At 38.8% G+C, this 19,172-nt stretch overlaps 3 protein-coding genes across 3 annotated transcripts; all 3 read left to right on the top strand.

The window, feature by feature from the left end:
* Positions 1–260: 260 nt before the first annotated feature.
* LOC108876316 (5-hydroxytryptamine receptor 3A) lies at positions 261–5,943 on the top strand. The gene is made up of 9 exons (XM_051066539.1): positions 261–1,585; positions 2,003–2,047; positions 2,127–2,236; positions 3,093–3,262; positions 3,367–3,527; positions 3,740–3,950; positions 4,118–4,279; positions 4,835–4,908; positions 5,087–5,943. Exons 1-9 carry the CDS (start codon positions 1,415–1,417, stop codon positions 5,330–5,332), a joined length of 1,350 nt encoding a protein of 449 aa, XP_050922496.1. The 5' UTR covers positions 261–1,414; the 3' UTR covers positions 5,333–5,943.
* A 690-nt stretch (positions 5,944–6,633) lies between these two features.
* LOC108876308 (5-hydroxytryptamine receptor 3A-like) lies at positions 6,634–11,850 on the top strand. The gene is made up of 10 exons (XM_051066552.1): positions 6,634–6,670; positions 8,522–8,686; positions 9,400–9,440; positions 9,559–9,668; positions 9,976–10,145; positions 10,358–10,518; positions 10,634–10,844; positions 10,965–11,117; positions 11,250–11,323; positions 11,429–11,850. The coding sequence occupies exons 1-10, from the start codon at positions 6,634–6,636 to the stop codon at positions 11,666–11,668; spliced, it is 1,362 nt and encodes a 453-aa protein (XP_050922509.1). The 3' UTR covers positions 11,669–11,850.
* A 539-nt stretch (positions 11,851–12,389) lies between these two features.
* Positions 12,390–18,874, top strand: lrrc59 (leucine rich repeat containing 59). The gene is given in 10 exon segments (XM_018665775.2): positions 12,390–12,558; positions 12,665–12,774; positions 13,464–13,523; positions 14,241–14,399; positions 15,359–15,463; positions 15,547–15,619; positions 15,737–15,813; positions 15,815–15,929; positions 16,491–16,516; positions 16,518–18,874. Coding segments are annotated over 9 exon segments (972 nt in total). The 5' UTR covers positions 12,390–12,558; positions 12,665–12,672; the 3' UTR covers positions 16,773–18,874.
* Positions 18,875–19,172: the final 298 nt, after the last annotated feature.

Genomic DNA, 19,172 nt, shown 5'->3' with positions numbered 1-19,172 from the left:
GAGATTATATGTGTATCGTAGGCTTGGTAGGAGAAATTATAGCAGGAGTTTATGTCATAGGTTTTCAAAGGATGAGTGTGACACATGGTTTAGGGTTATTATACTAACAATTAAAAAAAGACTTGAACCCTGATTGATTACCTTTTATTGTACTGAATTTGATCTAATTTTTTTTTTGTTGTTGTTTGGACAAAGGTTACACTAGTAACTTCACAGTCTCCTGACTTACTACACCACTCACTCTTGTAGTAAGTTGTTCTTATTGATTAGTTATAGCTGATCTATAAATCACAAGTAAATGATGTATTAGCAATTAATCCAACTATTGATTACGGCTTATAAACCCTCTTTAAATAGTGCCTTACCAAAAAGTGGCACCAAAAAGTCATCAAGCTTAATTTAAAGTGAATTTGGTTTAACCAAAAAATTAGAGATACCAGTTTTGCCAGCTTTTGGTGTTTCAACCATTGGATTACTGACATTTAAAAAAAGACCAAAAAAAAAAAAAGGTTGGTCATTTAGTTTGCCCAGCCCTCTTCCAGTGGGTGGAGGGGGTGTTTTTACTGCAATGTAATATTGTCTAGACAGCACAGAGATGACAGGGATGCACATTGGTTTTGTCACTGGTCCATAACCCACGATGCTTGTTGGCTTCTTCTCCCTGCTCCTCCTCACAGGTATGGTTTCTGAGCGTCTAATCAAGAGTAATGTGGACAGTGAATTATTTTCTACGAGCTTATCCTCCTCTAATGTTTTGGAATAGGGGCAGAAATATCAGAATCTGGACCTGTAATTTGAGAAGTATCTATGGCTGGAACTAAAAGAGAAAAGTTTTTTGTTTTGTTTTTTTACTTGAGCAAGCGAATCCTATAGCTTGTAAATTTATTACAGCTTATATTAAAGAGGGACATATGATTGCAAAAGTAATTTTCTGAATCTGGTTTTTGTTGTATTTAGTGGTATACAGCAAATGGATCTCAAATGGAGAGCTTTAGACCCAGAGGACTGTGAAAGTCGTTTAGTGGTCAAGTAGATAAGCTGGTCTGCAGACATCCATCTTTGACCACTAGCACTTGATAATAATTGCAGAAATGTGAGCTGGTGTTTACAATTTACTGACATGGAAAGACTGATTAAAAAAAAAAATCCTGATTTGGACAGATGTTTTTTTTTCTGTTTGGACAATCAACATGTGGAACATTTTACCAACAGAACTAAAAATGACTCATTAACACTCAAACTGAACCAGTTTTAAAGAGATTTTTCTGTGCTTTTGTGTTTTTTGTGGTTTTATGTATTTTAAATGTTTGTCTAAGGAGGGGTGTGGCAAATTACATTCAGCTATGAATACTGCTGCTATACAACTAATTTATTAATTTTTAACATCATTGTCTCTCACACTGAATGTGTCTTGATGTTTTCAGCTGTGGAGTCCTCTGAGACTGTGTGTAGTTATCAGGATGTTTTAAACTACCTCAACTTAACCAAAAGCAATGAACTGTACTCAATGACACGGCCAGTTAAAGACTACAAACAGCCCACAACGGTCTCTCTGCATGTTCTGCTTTATGCCATTCTAGATGTGGTAAGTGGTTAAACCTTTAAAATTTATGTTTGTTTTTGTATTCTGTTACTGAGCAGACTATCTAAAAATTTGCCAGGAAATTTCAATAAATCTGGTAGGGTAGGGCTGCAGTCTGGAGATTTATAAAGCACTGCTTTTGGTTATCAGTCGATGGCACCAGCACTGCATTAGTGAGATGTTAGGCTTGTGTTATTATGCTTATTTTCTCATTTCTGTCACTCAAACAGGAGTAGGTAGATTTCCACATCAGTGCCTAAAAATTGCCATATCATTACGATTGAACAGGTTTTATGGAGGTAATGTTTTGTTTTCTCTAAGTGTTTCCTGTTTAAAATGCAGTTTTATGATCATTCAGCTGTTTAGTCTGTTCATTCCTTGGCTGGAAATATTTTAACACTCGTCTTTGCTTATTTATAGAGAGAGATCGACCAGACATTCATTCCTTACGTTTGGATTTTCATGGTGAGTTTTTTAGTTCCTTGTTATTTTATTTAAATTTCTGACCATGTTGTCTAAATTTTCCTCTTGTTTTCCTCTGCAGTCCTGGCAGAACCAGTACATCTCATGGAATCCTAGTGACTTCTGTGGTATCAGCGGAGTTTCTCTTCCCACTGAAGTTTTGTGGAAGCCAGATCTCACTATTGAAGAGATGTAAGTTCACCAAGACACAACACGAGACTTGAAGCAACAGTTTTTTACAATCCAACAACAAATTCATAGCAAATACCAATTGTTTTTTTAAGATTGTTTTTGTGCACTTTTGTCTTGAATTGATATATAAGTATAGAGCTGAGAGGCAGACAGAAAATGTGTTCTCCTACTGAGTTATGTGAGTTTCCTTCAGTGTGTTTCCCTTCAAATGTAGTGCAAATTTTCACTGAATTTTGAGAAAACTTGCAATCTAAATGATCAGACATTAAGCTGTTTCCTCATACATTTCACATTCCTACCCCACATATCATTTTGGTCCAATAAAAGTAACTGAAAAATGCTACAAGCCTGATTTTATTCTTAATATTCTTGCATCCATTGGTGGTAGAGGCCTCAAATATTGTCTCATAAGATTTATAAAAGACTGTGTTTGATGACAGAATAAAGATCAGTGTTATATGGGTCCAAAAATGGATTTACAATACCTTAAATATCAATCAAAAATCACAGTGTTGCACTTTTTCCCCCAAAATCTAGGACCTTATAAAAAATCAATAGGCATTGAGTACAAACTGAGAACATGTTTGTCCATCTTACAAAGTTTGGTGAGGCTAGGAACAATACTTGTCAAGTTATTAATGACAAACATTCATGAGGTGGACAAGGTTTGAACGAAACTTGAGACAATGCTGCAACAACCTGATCTCATTTAACACATAATGACCCAGTATAATTTCATTGTGCTGCTCTTTTCAACCAAGGCTGTTTGTTTAGTTGTGGGTCATTATGTTGATGTTGGTGTTCTCTGCACGTATGTTTTTTTACAATCAGTATCTCTGTGTGTGTTTTCATACAGGACAGAAAAGGACAAAGCCCCTCCAAGTCCTCATCTCACCATCTTCAGCACCGGTGTCATCCTTATTCAGAATGACCAGGTGCTCGTCAGCACCTGCAGGATGCACGTTTACAAATTCCCCTTCGACACTCAGACCTGCACCCTCACCTTCAAGTCTGTCATACACTCAGGCGAGTCACGTCAACACACACCACCAGATGACACCACGCACAATACATTCCTTCTTTGTTAACCTGCTCAGAAACCTCACTTTTTTTTCCATCTCCCACCTCAGTTGATGAAATACAGCTTGTTCACGACACCAACTCTTCACAGGCCACTGAGTGGTCTCGCGAGGTGATGCGAACCCAGTACGAGTGGCTGTTCATTGACATGACAGTCTCCAACCAAACTGTCACCAAGTTTGGCTTGGAACAAGATGTGATAATGTACACTGTAAGTGTTACTGGCTATAGATGCATAGTTAGTATTTACTCATGTTCTCTAAAGGGCATTTTCAGGATTTTTCAGTCTGTCTGAAAACAATGTTGATGTATCCATATGTATGTATGTCAGTCCTTCCTTTTTTCCTCATTCCCCGCCACCCTTCATTGATCTCCTCTGACAGGAACAGGAAGTTAATCTGATATTTAAACATCATTTCACAGATCAGCATGAAGAGGAGGTCAGTCCTCTACATCGTCAACTTCATATTACCTGTCTTGTTTTTCTTGGGTCTGGATTTGGCCTCCTTCTTGATCTCAGACAACGGGGGCGAAAAGCTGGGCTTCCAGGTCACTGTGCTGCTCGCTGTCACTGTGATGCAGCTTATTCTGAATGAAATCCTGCCGTCCTCGTCAAACAGGATCCCACTTATAGGTAAAGCTGATGGGAATGTCATTACTTTCTCAGGTATTTGGTCATAAGCCAAGGAAGTTACATTTACATTATATTTTTGAACTGGTCATAGCACTAGATAAAAAGGTATCACCAAAGTTAATACAACTCAGTGTGTCCACATTAATGAAGCTGACTTCTCCCTTCAGCGGTCTACTGCATTGGGATTTTTTCTTTGATGATGCTCAGCCTCTTGGAAACGATTCTGGTGCTGTATCTGATAGAGAAAGACAATGAGGCCGATGAGGACCAACGCCTGTGTGAGGACTGTGGGGGAAAACAAAGCAAAACCAGCTTCCAAAACAATAGAGGTAAGAAAACGTCTTAGGAAGACACTACCAGCTAATGACAGTAAAGTGAGAGACCTACAGTAAACTGTCTTATTTTAAAAATTTAATATATCCCTGCACTAAGCTAGTTTTTGTTTTCTTGCTAGCTTTTACTCAGCACTTTAGAAAAACAAATGTAAAAAGTATAAAATTATTTATTATGATTATAAAATCGATGATGAGAAACAATATGAAGACTTCAACCTCAAAAATATGACATTTCATCAGTCATGAACATTCATATCTCTTCCAGATAAACTATTTTTCAGTTCCTGCATTATGGTTCTGCTCCCTTTTAACTGTTTAATATGTGGATCTGTTGCTCCATCAGCTCTGTTCACAACATCCACAGAAGTATCAGACGAGCACAGGTCAATGTCATTATCCAGTAGCATAGAAGCTGCTCTGTTATAGTTGTACTGTTATTGTGATGTGCACCTTTATTTACTTTTCTTTCTTATAGAACACACTGGTTATTTGTCCAATTTTGAATATGGTGCCTTATCACCATCTCTTGTGTCTCATTTGTCTTTCCAGAGGAGAAGAAGTGGAATCAGTGTGCATGTGTCTGTGATGTGTCTCCTGATGAAACGCCAACTGAACCGCTGAAGGTTGGGATTAAACATGTGCAACACATTCACTCTCCAGCTTCACAAAACACACACAAGCAAATACAAAAATGTTGCTCAGCAGTCTCAGTATACTGTAGACCGTAGGTCCATTGTCACAGCTGGAGATATTATTTTTATTCATAATCTTGCAAATTAACCACAGTCTTCAAAATCACAGTTTCAGGTTAGCAGCAGCCAAGTGACAGAGGAGTCTCAGGGCTTTGAAAAGCTCTCAGATGTTCTGAGGGAGGTGGTGAAAACACTGACTCTGCTCCACAACAGCAGGAACGAGGGAGGAAAGCACGGTTACTGGACCAGAAAAACTAAAACAATCAACAAAGTTTTCTTCATTTTTTACATCATATCTGCCAGTCTGTTTCTATTCTGTATGTTCTTCAACTGGAGCTATGCAGAGGAATTATAGTGCTGTATAATAATGTATGTGATTGAGAAAAAGTCCAATACCTGGTATGAAATCGTGACCAAGGAAACATTTCCTTTTATGTGTGTATCTGAACACAAATGTACTTGTAGTCACCTGGAGCCAGGTTCCGCCAGCTATCTGTAAACCCTTCACTAAGTTACTGCCCAGTTTCATACTGCTGATTTACTAAATGCAGTTGCACTAAATGTAAAGTCTCATCTGGTATAGAACGTTTCACATAGAGAGGAGATTTGGGAGATTTGTTTTCACAGCCAGCACATATTCTGATCAGAGTTTTAATGCTGTGATTGATCAGTGTATGTTGCTCTTCAGTAGTGTTGTCTGCATGTTTTACACACTGCTGCACATTTAGCACATACATTCAGTATTAGTCTATGACTAGTCTGGTTGCATTATAATATTCTACATTTATGTCATAAAATAGCAGATTTACTATATGCTGATGTATGATATAAACAAATCCAAACATTCAATTAAATCCAACAAATAGATCATTTATGAAAAAATTAAGCATGCCGCTGATAATAACAGCCCTGTCACCTAACTGACAGGAAAACATGTATCAGCCTTTTAAAGCAGAAATAAATGATACAAACAAAACTTTTTCTTCTCCTTTCTTTGTGTCATCAGCAGCTTGTTTTGAAGCAGCTAAGCCATAAATTCTATTTTATGATACTCATGATGATCAATTTCTTTTATGCTAACAGAGACGTATTAATTCAATCATATACTTTATCATTGATGTCATAGGGGTTGTACTTGACTTGATTCTTTTCAGAGCTGTTCCTAATATCCTTATTTATGTTGTTGTGGTGGAAAAATTTGATTAGAAACACCTCACAATGTAATGTTGTTCATTATAACACCACCTATAACTCCTCAGTGATGAATATAAAATTGTTAGAAAATAAAATAGATATAAAATTATATTTTCAAATTAACCAAATTACTCCAAAATCTCTTCATGTGATCTCAACATCATGGAGTCCATCTGGGATCACAGACTGGTAAACTGGTGTTTTAAAGGCAAAGGGTGGTCACACCAAACACTGATTTAATGTGGGTTTACTGAACTTTGTTGATAAATTGCTAAAAAAAAAATTGGGTGGGATGGGAATCAGCGCCTTGGAGATAAAAACAACTAAAATAAATGAAAGGGTTGGTCACTTAGTTTGCCCAGCCCTCCTCCAGTGTGAGATAATATTTCTAGTCAGTAGGGATGCACATTTGCAGCACAACACTCTTACAGACTCTGGATTCTCACTGATCCTGAGCTCATGATGCTCATTGGCTTCTTCTTTCTGCTCCTCCTCACAGGTAAGGTTTCTCTCATCTCATCCCTGTCACTGGGGGTAATCCACAGACCTCACTGTGATCAAGAAGCCTCAATGAGAACTGTTCACAGTGAGATTTGTGACTACACTCCTAAAAAGTAATTCGGGGGACCTTTTACAATCACTTAATTAAATGTGAGATTGCAACATAAAAATTCTAATCTACTGATTTAGATAAACCTTCTAAGTTGCAAACATGATTTTGATAAGTTGTGTCAACTTAATATTGCGTGTAATTTAAATTCTAATTACTGCATTCATTTATTTGAAACTAATTTCTAGTTGTGGTAACTTAAAAGTTTGCTGGATGAAGATAATTTCAGTAGAAGTTGTCATAACTGTATAACATAACTGTTGTGTTTTTTTGTTTTTTTTGAGCCAACACATTGATTTTTAGATCATAATCAAGAGTAACGTGGATGTTGCCTCTGAAAAGAGATGCTGTTGTTGATTTTTTAATGCTTCATGTTGTCATGCTGTGAGCTCCAGAGAAGAAATCCATCCAGCTCTATCCACTCAGCTGCCAGCTGTCAGGTATTAGCCACACCTAGCTAAAACTAATGCAGGCTAATACAACAGCCCCAGCAATTAATCCTACCTTTATGAAGGTTACAAAGTTCAATTTTTGTTTTAAAATGTTTAAGGTGTTGATTCAGCTGTATGATCAGTGTGTGGTGCTGATGGACTGTGTTGAGCTACTGATGGACTGTTTCTAATGTTGAGCCTACCTTCATTGATGTAAACAAGGTGCACAAAATGTTAAAGACACACATCGAGTCTGGGAAAACTTCTGCTAACATGATGCAGCTGACTGAGGTTTTTAGACTTGGAGTGCTGCTTGTTATGATTTTATCAACTTGCCGTTTGGTGGTGTTCAGTGAATGGATCACTAACAGAGAGGACTGTAGAAATACTCACTTTTAAAATCATTTAGTGGTCAAGTTCACATTCCTGCCAGTCTCCATTTCAAGGCCTTTCTGTGACCACAATCACTGCATGTATAGTATGTGTGAGCTGAATTGATATTTGTAGACTAAAAGCCATGCTCCACTTCCGTTCAGTGGTGCTTGAACACTAACAGCTACAGAATCATTTTGATGGTCCACTGACTTGTATTAGGGACAGTGGAGCCTCTGTTATTTCCACTCCACACTGTAAAGGCCTGTTCCTGCTCTCTGTAACTTTGGTGAGCAGATATGATCTCCCTCTAACTGAGCGATAATTAAATCATCCCCAACAAGGTCAAGACTAATGCTGAACTGTAGATCATTTAAAAAGACTCTAAAGTCGTTAAAAATCAGCATTCATCTCTGATATCCAACCAGGAAACTTTGAAAATATCAAGAATTAGAAATGGAATTGGGCATGTTTGTTAAAGCTAAAGCACTTCCTGCTCTAGAAGCCACAGATCATGGGTAATGTACACTGTTTGGCCATGTTTCAGGGCAGTGGGCTGGGACTACACAGTCAGAGCTCCAGTCAAGATAGCAACTGATAAGCTTTGCTTTCTGTACATGAAAACCACTTGGTCTCACAGAATCAATCTGTTGCTCAGCAAAGTTACATTTGTTGCTTTAAACCAAACTGTTGGACAAATTAAAATTTTGACCTGATGATGACACTAGACGAAAACTCAGATCACCAAAGTCATTAGGGTTCCTTGTCTGGGAACCAGTAATTTCTGTCAAAATGTATTTATTTTAATAACGACAGTGCACATTAATATCAACAGAAATATGTACAAAATAAGACCATTGTGCTGCATTATTGAACTTTATTCAAGAGTAAAGTCATCATCAGTCATTGTGACTGTGTCTTGATGTTTTCGCTGTAGGTGGGGCGTCCTCTCTGGGTAACTGCAGTTATCATGCTGTTTTAAAGCACTTGGACTTGACCAATAATAAGGAGCTCTACACCTTGACTCGACCTGTTAATAACTACACATCAGCCACATCGGTAAACCTGGACGTCCGGCTCTACGCCATTCTAGAGATAGTAAGTGGTTGAATTATAATTGTTGTCAAGGAACTTATATTGTTTGCATTTGTCTGTATGTCTGTTACATAACAGAATATTACAAATTCACATTGCATCCAGTGGAAAATTAGGTCACTGGCCAAGGAGCGAGATGTTAGCTTTGATGTTTACAGCGCCACGTGTGGCCATTTATGAAGACTTTATAACTGTGTCCCACAGTAGTACACATCAGCCTGGATGCTCTGCTCTGTGCCCATTCAATGTGCCAAGAAGTTTGAGCTTTCAAATTAAGGTTACAATTTTAAAGGGTATTTAGAATTTACTCTGCCAAGCAGGGTATGTTTTTTCATTTGTCTGGTCATTAGTAGGAGATCTCAGAGTAATTTAGTGGAAGTCAGTATCACCATGTAGCCATTTTTAAAGCTTTGTACTTAGTGAATAAGCCTCTCATAGGCCCCCTTTACACTGCTGTGATTTTGGGCTGTCTGACACACTGACAAAAACTTCTCTGCTTTTATTACCAAACTAACTGTGAGTGAAAGCATTACAACCCCCAGCAGTCCTCTTGGCGTAACCCTTGGTGGAGGTTTTCTAGTCTAGATTTGACACGTTAACTGAAGTGCTGTTGGTTTACTCATAGTTAAGTATCTGACTCGTGTGTGCCTGCTCAAATGACATTTGTCAGGTTGTCTGTCTGGTAGGATTTTCACCCATTTTTCTTTCGCTCATAGAGAGAAAAGGACCAGAAATTTGTGCCTTATGTTTGGGTCACCATGGTGAGTTCCCTCTGAGTATGAATGACTTTTTGACTGATTGAATTCCCGCCTCTCACTCTGCTAGGAAACTCAAATTTCCTCTGTTTAAATGCATTTTCCCTCTTGTTTTCCTCTGTAGTGGTGGAAGAATGACTTCATTGGTTGGAATCGGGATGATTTTTGTGGTATTAAATCTGTGTCTGTTCCTACTGAACTAATGTGGAAGCCAGATGTCACTATTGAGGAGATGTAAGTTTTAATGAATTTGCCACAACGGTAATTATGATAGAGCATAATGTCACTGTTAAGAAATGTCATTAATCACATTTTTGTATTGACAGTATTAATTACATATATGTATTGGTTTTGTTTTTAATGAGCAGTGATTTCTAAAAGTCTGAAATGGCAGGACACTCATTAAAGCTAATCAATATTAAACCAATCACATGCAACAAATGTCCCCAGCATTGCACACTTTCAGTGATGTTGTACAAGATAACAGACAGTACAGTAAATGAATTCAGTTTAAAGCATGTGTGTGTGTATTCTCATGCAGGACAGAGAAGGACAAGGCCCCTCCAGCCCCTTATCTCACCATTCACAGTAGTGGTTATGTCGAACTTGCAAATGACCAGGTGATCGTCAGCACCTGCAGGATGCACGTTTACAAATTCCCCTTCGACACTCAGACCTGCAACCTCACCTTCAAGTCTGTCATACACTCCAGTGAGCCTGAAACCTGTTGTCTTTAAAAAGTTTTGGAAATGCCTGCAAGACGTTCAAGTGTTCTCATGTCTGTTTGGGTTTGAAAGTATAGTATATGTGTGCTTTCATTTCTTTTACAGTTTATTGTCATACCTGATTCTGCCCGATGTCATAGGTTTTTCTTTGTTAACCTGCTAAAAAGTCTAATGTTTTTTTTTTTCTCCCACTCCCAGTTGAGGAAATCAAGATTGTCCAACACACCAACTCCTCAGAGGCCACAGAGGACTCCCGCAAGGTGATGCAGACCCAGTTTGAGTGGCTGTTTGTCAACATGACAGTCACCAACAAAATTGTCAAATATTATAACATAAACCAAAGTGTGGTCATTTACACTGTAAGTATTTCTGGATATCTGATGTGATGTGAGTCTTTACATTCTCTGGTGTCCTGTTATTTGGGGCGAGGAGGCGTATAGGTCAGCTACGTGAACTGTAAATGTAATTTCACAGGTCAACATGAAGAGGAGGTCAGCCCTCTACATTGTCAACTTTATACTACCTGTTCTGTTCTTCTTGGGTCTGGATTTGGCCTCCTTCTTGATCTCAGACAGCGGAGGTGAGAAGCTGAGCTTCAAGGTCACTGTGCTGCTCGCTGTCACTGTGATGCAGCTTATTCTGAATGAAATCCTGCCTGCCTCGTCAAACAGGATCCCACTTATAGGTGAGGAACCTCAGAGTCTTGTCTTTATTGGACTGCACTTCATATGAGTAGTAACAGCACATATACTGGCTCATTGTGTAGTTATTTATCTGCATTAATGAAGCTGACGTCTTCCTTCAGCGGTCTACTGCATTGGGATTTTTTCTTTGATGATGCTCAGCCTCTTGGAGACAATTTTGGTGATGTACCTGATAGAGAAGGACTCCGCATCCCAAGACAATGAGACAGACAGAGGCCAAACCCTGAGTGAGGACTGTAGGGACAAACGAGAGGGTGAGATTCATTACAACAATAGGGAAAAAATGTATGATTTATGATATTCTGATACAGATGGCTGTAAAAATGGTTTATTGTGTTATTGGGAATGTGTACTAATCATGGTTTGTGTCTAATGTATCTTTTCAGAGGTTAATAAATCGATTCAAGGTTGCAATGTGTCTCCTGGTAAAATGCCATCTGAACTGCTGCCGGTGGAAGAGGTCAGAATTAAAAATGTAATTTTAACTTTTTATTTTATTTGTTTATTTTTCTGAGCGCCACAAATGAAATTCCAGTCACCCCCATGTAATTAAACTACTTTTCAGGATAGCGGCAGCCAACTGATGGAGGAGGCCCACACTTCAAAAAAATTCTCAGATGATCTGAGGGAGGCGCTGAAATCGGTGACTCTGCTCCTCAACAGCAGGAAGGAAGAGGAGAAGCCCAATGCCTGGACCAGAAAAACTAAAACCATTAACAAAGTTTTTGTGATTTTCTACATGACAGCTGCCAGTCTGTTTTTACTCTGTATGTTCTTCAATTGGATTAAGGATGAACAGCACTAAATAATGAAACATACATGACCCCACAGATCAATAGCCAAGATGTAATGTGCAGGTCCTCCAGTGGTATTGCAACTGCACATATCTGTTACATGTTTCACATTGTGTGACTTATGTCTCTGCTATGTAATAAGCACAGTCCTTAAGGAATCCATCAATACAAATATTTCCTAAAAACAAAGCATGCAGGTGTAAGCAAAAATTGCATGTTGCCCTACATAAATATGTCCTCACTATCTAATATGTAAAAAACATTTAAAAAAAACAATAATAGTAAAGCTTGTTCTTGTGGCTTCCTGCACAAAACCTTTCTAATCTTTTGGAAATTATTGTCTTTTCTGTTTTGTTTTTAAGCCTTTTTTTGCGCTTTCATTACATAAAGCACGATGTGTTGCCACTTTTTTAGAATAAAGACATGATGATTCTAATTTGGCAAATAGTAAAATTCCCAGCCAGTGTAGCAAAAATAAATCTGGTCTGTATTTGGGCTACATGATTGTGTTTCTTCTTATTTTAGTTAAATCTTATTTTAGCTCAATTGTTTTAAATCGGAATTTTTTATTCATTTATTCACATGATTAATTACTCCTAATCTCTGGCTGTGTCCCTGCTATCGGTTGTATTTTGTGCAACATAAGTTTTTTAAGTGTTATAGTTTCCTCCGGTGCTGCAGGGGGCGCTCTTCAACGTCAACGTCTTCAACGGCAGCACGCTGTCGTTCAATCAGTGACGTGGAATTCCATTGATGCAGTCACAGCTGCCGAAAAAGCACAGACTCACCAACATTTCAGAGCTGCTCCACTAACTTTCTTCATTTTTAGGAGCTGGACCGCTCGTTTTCTTTCCGTCGGTTGTCACATCCGAGCTCGGTTTTGTCGCAGCTTTTATAACAGGTGAGCAGAGCGTGTAAAAACATTAACGTTATAGGATTTTTCCTGGTGTTAAAGTCAGTGTTAGTGTTTATTTCTCACGTGAACGCTGATGTGTGTTTTCTCACAGACTCCAGAATGAGTAAAAACAGCAAAGTGTTGAACCTGAAGGATAAAATCAGTGGGAATGAAGTGGACCTGAGCCTGTGTAACCTCACCGAGGTGCCAGTCAGAGAGCTGGTAAGTTACTCACCGTGTCTGTGTCTCTGTCTGTGTTGTCAAAATGCTGAGAAATTACACACAAATGGCATTAAATCAGTGTACTGTAACTTTAAACTCAAGGCTCTTCCTCCTTTGGTTTCGGCTGATTAGATGTTAGCATGCCTCTCTCTCTAAATGCTTATTATATATACAATTACACACTGGTGAAAAGTAACTAAGTACATTTTCGCTTAAGTACGGATTTTCAGAACTTGTGCTTTACTTGAATACTTCCATTTTGTGCCACTTTAGACTTTAACTCCACCATATTTCAGAGGGAAATGCTGCACGTTTTATTTCTCTGACACCTAGAGCTACTAGTTAGCTTGATATTACGTGCTCATCTTATAAATCATTATGGATTAAGGGGCTTGCATATATACCCACACAGATGTTTTAAGTTGTTGCGGTTCATTAGACTCGGGTTAGAGTAACTTCCCAGGACCTTTAGTGGCTCCATAACTTATTGTTCTTCTGCTAAGTTATGCCACTCTGCAAAATCAGTACTTTTACTTTGGACACTTAAGTACATTTCGCTGGTTATTTACTTGTACTCAAGTAGAATTTTGAATGCATTCCTTAAGTAAAAGGTTCTGAGTACTTCTTCCACCACTGCTGCAGTTACAGCATACTCTAATAATATATAAAACTGTCATTTATCTCAACAGGCTTTATTCCCCAAAGCAACTGTTGTGGACTTGTCTTGCAACAACATTACCTCCCTTCCAGTGAGTATGAACACAGTCACACTGTACTGAACTAAAATGCACCCTTTTACCCCTTAAATATGTGGTTCCTAACCTTTTTGGCTTGTGACACCTATAAATGAAGCAATGTGTGTTTGCAATATGTCATCACATGTTATGGCCTTGAGATAGATATTGAGTTAGGGAGCAGTTCAAACTTGTCTGATTGTTTAGTTTTAGGGACGAAGAAGATAATGTATCAACTCATGAGGTGAGAGAGTGCTGGCCTTTTCTACAATCATGGAATAATTAATGTGCTAATCCTTGTTGTGATGCAATGCAGTAATAAAGGGATTTTTTAAATGCTTAAACTGTAGTTGTTGCTGCTTGTTGCATCATAGCCTGACTCTTAATGTCCCAGTAAAAAGAATATTATGGGATTTTTAGAAAGAGGCTGTTTTTGTCTCTCTGAATTTTTCATCATGCTGCCTCAGGATGACTTTATATAAAAAAGATTAATCTGAGTTTAAGTTTATTTTAAGACACTTTTAAGTCTTTCACACCTTCCAGCAAAGTCTGGGAGTCCGCTGAATCTACTGTTTTCCTGTTTCTACCTGTTTACAGCTTATTTCAGTTTATTGCTAATTCTGCCATCATTAATCTCCTCTGCACATTTTCTAACGTTCCCTCTGTGGTGAACAAACAGAAAATATCAAGATTGATGGTCTTCTCTCTTTGGCTTGGTTTCTGTCTGTGCAGCCAGAGTTCTGCACCCTGACCCACCTTGTGAAGGTAGACCTGAGTAAGAACCAGCTCACCTGTCTGCCAGATGACCTTGGGAACCTGGTCAACCTCCAACATCTGGATCTGTACAACAACAAGCTGACTGAGCTGCCCGTCAGCTTCTCTCAGCTCAGGGTGGGTACTGGTACTGATCCTGATAACATAAAGCTGAAATGTGTTGTGTAGCAGTGTGTGCAAAGTCAAGACTGACACTGTCCAGCTCCTGTTAAGAGCTAGAAAATGAAGCTGTTCTGATAGAGTCCTTGAAACACAAACTTCGATGCAGTGTATACTGTGTGTTATAGAAAGATGGTACCACAATATGTCCCCCCACCCTAAACCCCCAACCAGCCGCCAGCCTGTTGAGCTCCCATTATGTTACCAGTGTCACAAAACTCTTTTTTTAATTCCTCAATCAATACTACAACACATAATTATTCTGACTAAAGTTAAAGCAAGCAGTATATTTTGTAAATATCACATATTACACTTATTTAAAAAAAAATTATCCTGGGATTGCAGACACCCTGGGGCTCATTCAGGTCAGCAGTATGGAAACATTTTGGTCCCCCAAGTGGTTTTGGATCTGTGGCTTATAAAACGAACCCTGGATATGGAGAATTTTTACATCCCCATTGTAAAGTTCCCAGGACTGTCACCTGTTGTTGTGTGGCAAAGCTTCTGTTAGAGTTTTCCAGCCAGATTTTTAAAACTGGAAACCACAGGAGTTTGTAAAAACTTTATTTAGACAGTTTGTGTATGAAAAGGGGCAAACCAAGAGGTTTATGAATAAGGAAGACTGATGTAGTTTTCTTAAAGGAATAGATTTACATTTCATCATTTTATTCTTGCTGAGAGTTGGATAAAAAGATTGATACCACTTTCATGTCTGTGCAGTAAATATGAAGGTGCAGCTTAAGTGTATGTCAGACTATTAAATGCAGACCTTTGTCGATATATTTTATTTCTCTGCGCATGTGAGTCATAAAAAGTCAAATGTCATGTCCTTACTTCACATGATGTGGCCTCTCTGGCTTTGTTTTGAAGTCTGACACAGTTTATTTAACTTTGCTTGTGTGTGTTTTTGTACTCAGAGTCTGAAGTGGTTGGATCTGAAGGATAACCCGCTGGAGCCCGGCCTCGCCAAGGCAGCAGGAGACTGTCTGGATGAGAAGCAGTGCAAACAGTGTGCCTCCAAGGTGACTGAGAAATAGACCAGTTCACACAGAGTACTTAAATGCAAGTATCCAAAACTAAAGGTCTGTTGTTGTTTTTTTTTCAGGTTCTACAGCACATGAGAGCCATCCAGGACGAGGTAGATCGAGCGCGAGAGAAGCGTCTTTTGAGGGAAAAAGGTGAGTGTCAGGAAATCTTTTCATTTGAGCTTGGAAACTGTTTCCGGGAGAGTTTAGGGAGTGGACCAGGTGACCACATGTGACCATAATCTGCATTTTTCTTCATCCGTCAATCAGAGCTGGAGAGGAAGAGGGAGGCAAAGCAGAGGGAGCGAGAGGCAAGAGAGAAAGAGGCTCGTAAACGGGAGAAGGCAGGAGGAAAAGGAGAAGAGGAGGAAAGAGTACAACGCTCAGATGGCGGCCTTAGCTGCACAGGAACAGCAGAAGAAGAAGAGCGAGGAGAAGAAGAAAAAGAACGGACAGGCAGCAGGTGGGAGTAAAGGTCTGAATGATTTGTTTTAATCACCATTATTAGCATATTATTTAACTTAAAGAATAAACACTAAGTGATTTTGCAGGCTAGTGTGAACGAGTCCTACAACACGTGGCATTTTTGCCTTTATTTGATAGTTAACAGTCTAGAAAAAAAACAGAGAATAAGGGCAGAAAGAGAGAGAAGGGCTATGACATGCAGCAAATGTCCCCTAGCTGGGAACTAAACAGTTACATTACAGTTCCACTGGACGCCCTGGCTTTCCAGAGTTTTCAGTCACGCTGACTTGTCTCAGGCCAATTTTTAAAAAATACACACAACTTGTGGTTGGAATATTTCTAGCAAAAAAAATATTGGCACACATGTTCATGGATTTACTCAGTGTTGATTTACCTGAGGCAGAAAGTTTTCATATTCCCAGGACCCACTTTGTGTTCTTGATTAGCATAGTTTATTTGTTGGTATCATGCTGAAACAAGTACAGATCTTTGAGAGTGTGTTTGGGGTGGTTTTTTTTTTTGGTTGTTCTAATGTCATCCACTCGTTTCATCTCAGCAGATAAAAAAGTCGCCGTGGAATCAGCACCGAAAACCTCGACGTTCTCTCATTGGCCTGCTGTTCAAGCTCCTCCTCCTACTGCTGCTGGGATTAGTGGGAGTCGCCACCACCTGCCGACTGACCGACCTGCAGAAGGAGGCCATGTGCGTGCCAGTCAATGTCGCCGTGGACGATGGCCTATCCTGGGCCAGGGAGCAGGAGGGTGTGGTGAGACAACTGGTGCAAAACCTGTCATCTGCTGCGAAGGAGTTTCTTGAATCCACACAAACGTCTAAGAACTAAATACTCACCTGAGCTGCAGGTTTTCCACTCTCACCTGTGAATCCTGGGATTTTTTTTTTAATATGCTGAAATCATGATTCTCATTAAGATGGGCAACCCTGCACCCCCTCACCCTGTTTGTGGTGCTGGGAGATGAAGAGTCTGTACAGAAAGACAAAGGGGGACGGACGAATGTGTTAAACTCAGCTTAAATTCCTATGGAATTGTTGTTGCTCTTGTATCCTCTTTGTAATACAGCCTGTTTTTAAAAAATAGTCATCATCTTAAAATAACTCTCTCTCCACCATGTTTTGCACATAAACCAGCACCAGAGGTTGGTTTGTGTTTCACTGCATGATTTGGAGCGCGGGCTGTATTTGAGAGATGTTCAGTGAAATGTCAGGTCGCCCTGTCTGTGCTGCACTGGAGTGTCAAGTCACATGTTAGCTGCCAGTCAGAGTTGTGCATCAGCCAATCAGTGTCAGTCGTGGCAGTCTGAGCATGTGCAGTGAAGGCTGTGTGAATGTAGAGCTCACTCGTCTTTGCCCTCCACCATCTTTATAGTCTTACTATAAGTCACAGCTAATACAGAACGTCTGCTGTATAAACTAAAGCCCACAGATAAATTGGTGGATTTTAATTGGATATATCAGGCGTATATGTTGGCAGAACGTGCGCACATGCCAAAGATATGTTTGGAGGTAATACAGAAACTGTGTTGTCATTACATAGTTTGTCCACCAGAGAGCAAAATGTCCTGCTTAGTAAATATTGTTGATCACAGCTCTTAAAAGGTGCTACATATAAGTTTTTGTTAGCATTTTCAGTTGCTTACTTAACAACCTAGAAGAAATGTGAGAGTTCAGCATCAAAACTTAATTCTTTTACTCACTAAGAGATATCCTCAGCTGTGGAAAACAACGCCAACGTTAACTCTTGTTTTCTGTCACTTCTTTGCCACTCCTGAAGTTAGCATGCTAACAAGCTAACCGCTTTGCAATAGTGAATCATTATAGCGTCCAGCCTGCCCTCAGTCCAACATGAGAATACGATGAAGTAATGCTGCCCATATTCTAACATCTTGTCTTGTAAACACAATGATAGTTGACGCTTTAGATAAGTAAGCAGCTGTTAATGCTATCGTTCTCTATGTAGTGATAGAAAAAACTAACATATAGCACCTTTAATAACCAAATTTAAGGGGTACTTAAAGAAAATGCAGACATTTTTGCATGAAAATTACTGTAACGATTAGTCGGTTGCCAAACATAGTTGCTGATTATTTTTCGGCAACAGTTTCAGCTGCTAGTTTTTCTTTCTTTCTTTATCAGCCAGTATATATCATCCATGAGATTTTTTTTTTCAGAAAGTCGCAAACATTGACAATCTGTATTGGTCTTTAAAATCTGGTATCAGTCAGGTTCTAAATGCTCAAAAAATGACCAGACCAAAGACTTAGCATGTATTAGCCCTTTTGCTAAAATCCTGTCTACATCACAGATAACCATTTTGCAAATAATGCTTTGAACATATTTTTCCTACTGTCACTAGTCTCCCTTAATATCCATGCAGCCTGAAAAGTAATTAGCAGACTCTTGAAACTACTCACTGTAGTTGTTTAATCCATCACACTGAACATGAAGCTTTCATTAATTTGTTAGATCTGCATTTAAACTGCATTACCAGTGAACAATAATGGAACTTTGACCAAAATCACTGGAGACTTGATATTCACTGTGATGGACTGATTAATTTTTCAGACTGCACAGACAAAAAAGAAACCAGTGGCTGCGTAGAAGGTTGGAGAAATACAGAACAACTGATTTGCAGAATAGGTTATGGGGATGTCACTTGTAAAAACTAGTGGTATGGTCTTTTTTAAGCGGGTAGCATTTAATGTCACATAATCTGTTGAGTAAGGACTGAGTGTTTCCATTAAACTATAGGTCCACAGTCTGAAATGCCTTTCTTCTTCTCATCTAGCAGATTTACTTTCCTGTTCTTTCAGATTTACTGGTGAGTTTTTAAATGAAACATATTGGCTGCCTTTGCTGCACTGGTTCTTGTACAGCTTTGTCCATGCTCAAACATTGTCATTAAATGGCTATGCACTGCAAGAAATATCTGAACGTTGTGTTTTTGTAGCAGAATAATGATGCTGCCGTGAATACACTTTGCCCACTGGTAAATATCTCTCAACTAGAGTTAAGCTCTACATTTACTTTTCCTAAATAAAAGTAAGTACTTAAAATTTACAAAACTATTATTTCAAATAATTTTTCTTGTGTTCTCATCACTTACGTAAATATGACAACTTTTTGTACTTTTCGATAGTCATTTCAGTCAGTTAAACTTTGAGTTAAGTCCAAATTTAATTGCCTGCTCATGCTGCCTTATGAAACCATAACAACAGGAAAGAAG

Source organism: Lates calcarifer, linkage group LG23, assembly GCF_001640805.2.
Source record: "Lates calcarifer isolate ASB-BC8 linkage group LG23, TLL_Latcal_v3, whole genome shotgun sequence".
Classification (NCBI taxonomy): Eukaryota; Metazoa; Chordata; class Actinopteri; family Centropomidae; genus Lates; species Lates calcarifer.
Note: the sequence above shows the minus strand (reverse complement) of the source record. Positions and strands in the feature narration are given on the sequence as shown.

Excerpts from the sequence above, each read along its gene's own strand:
- LOC108876316 (XM_051066539.1), top strand. The coding sequence starts at position 1,415 with ATGTTTTCAGCTGTGGAGTCCTCTGAGACTGTGTGTAGTTATCAGGAT. Across the intron at positions 2,048-2,126 it reads CTTACGTTTGGATTTTCATG|TCCTGGCAGAACCAGTACAT; the intron begins GTGAGTTTTTTA and ends TTTCCTCTGCAG. Across the intron at positions 2,237-3,092 it reads GATCTCACTATTGAAGAGAT|GACAGAAAAGGACAAAGCCC; the intron begins GTAAGTTCACCA and ends GTTTTCATACAG.
- LOC108876308 (XM_051066552.1), top strand. The coding sequence starts at position 6,634 with ATGCTCATTGGCTTCTTCTTTCTGCTCCTCCTCACAG. Across the intron at positions 6,671-8,521 it reads CTTTCTGCTCCTCCTCACAG|GTGGGGCGTCCTCTCTGGGT; the intron begins GTAAGGTTTCTC and ends TTTTCGCTGTAG. Across the intron at positions 10,146-10,357 it reads CAAGTCTGTCATACACTCCA|TTGAGGAAATCAAGATTGTC; the intron begins GTGAGCCTGAAA and ends TCCCACTCCCAG.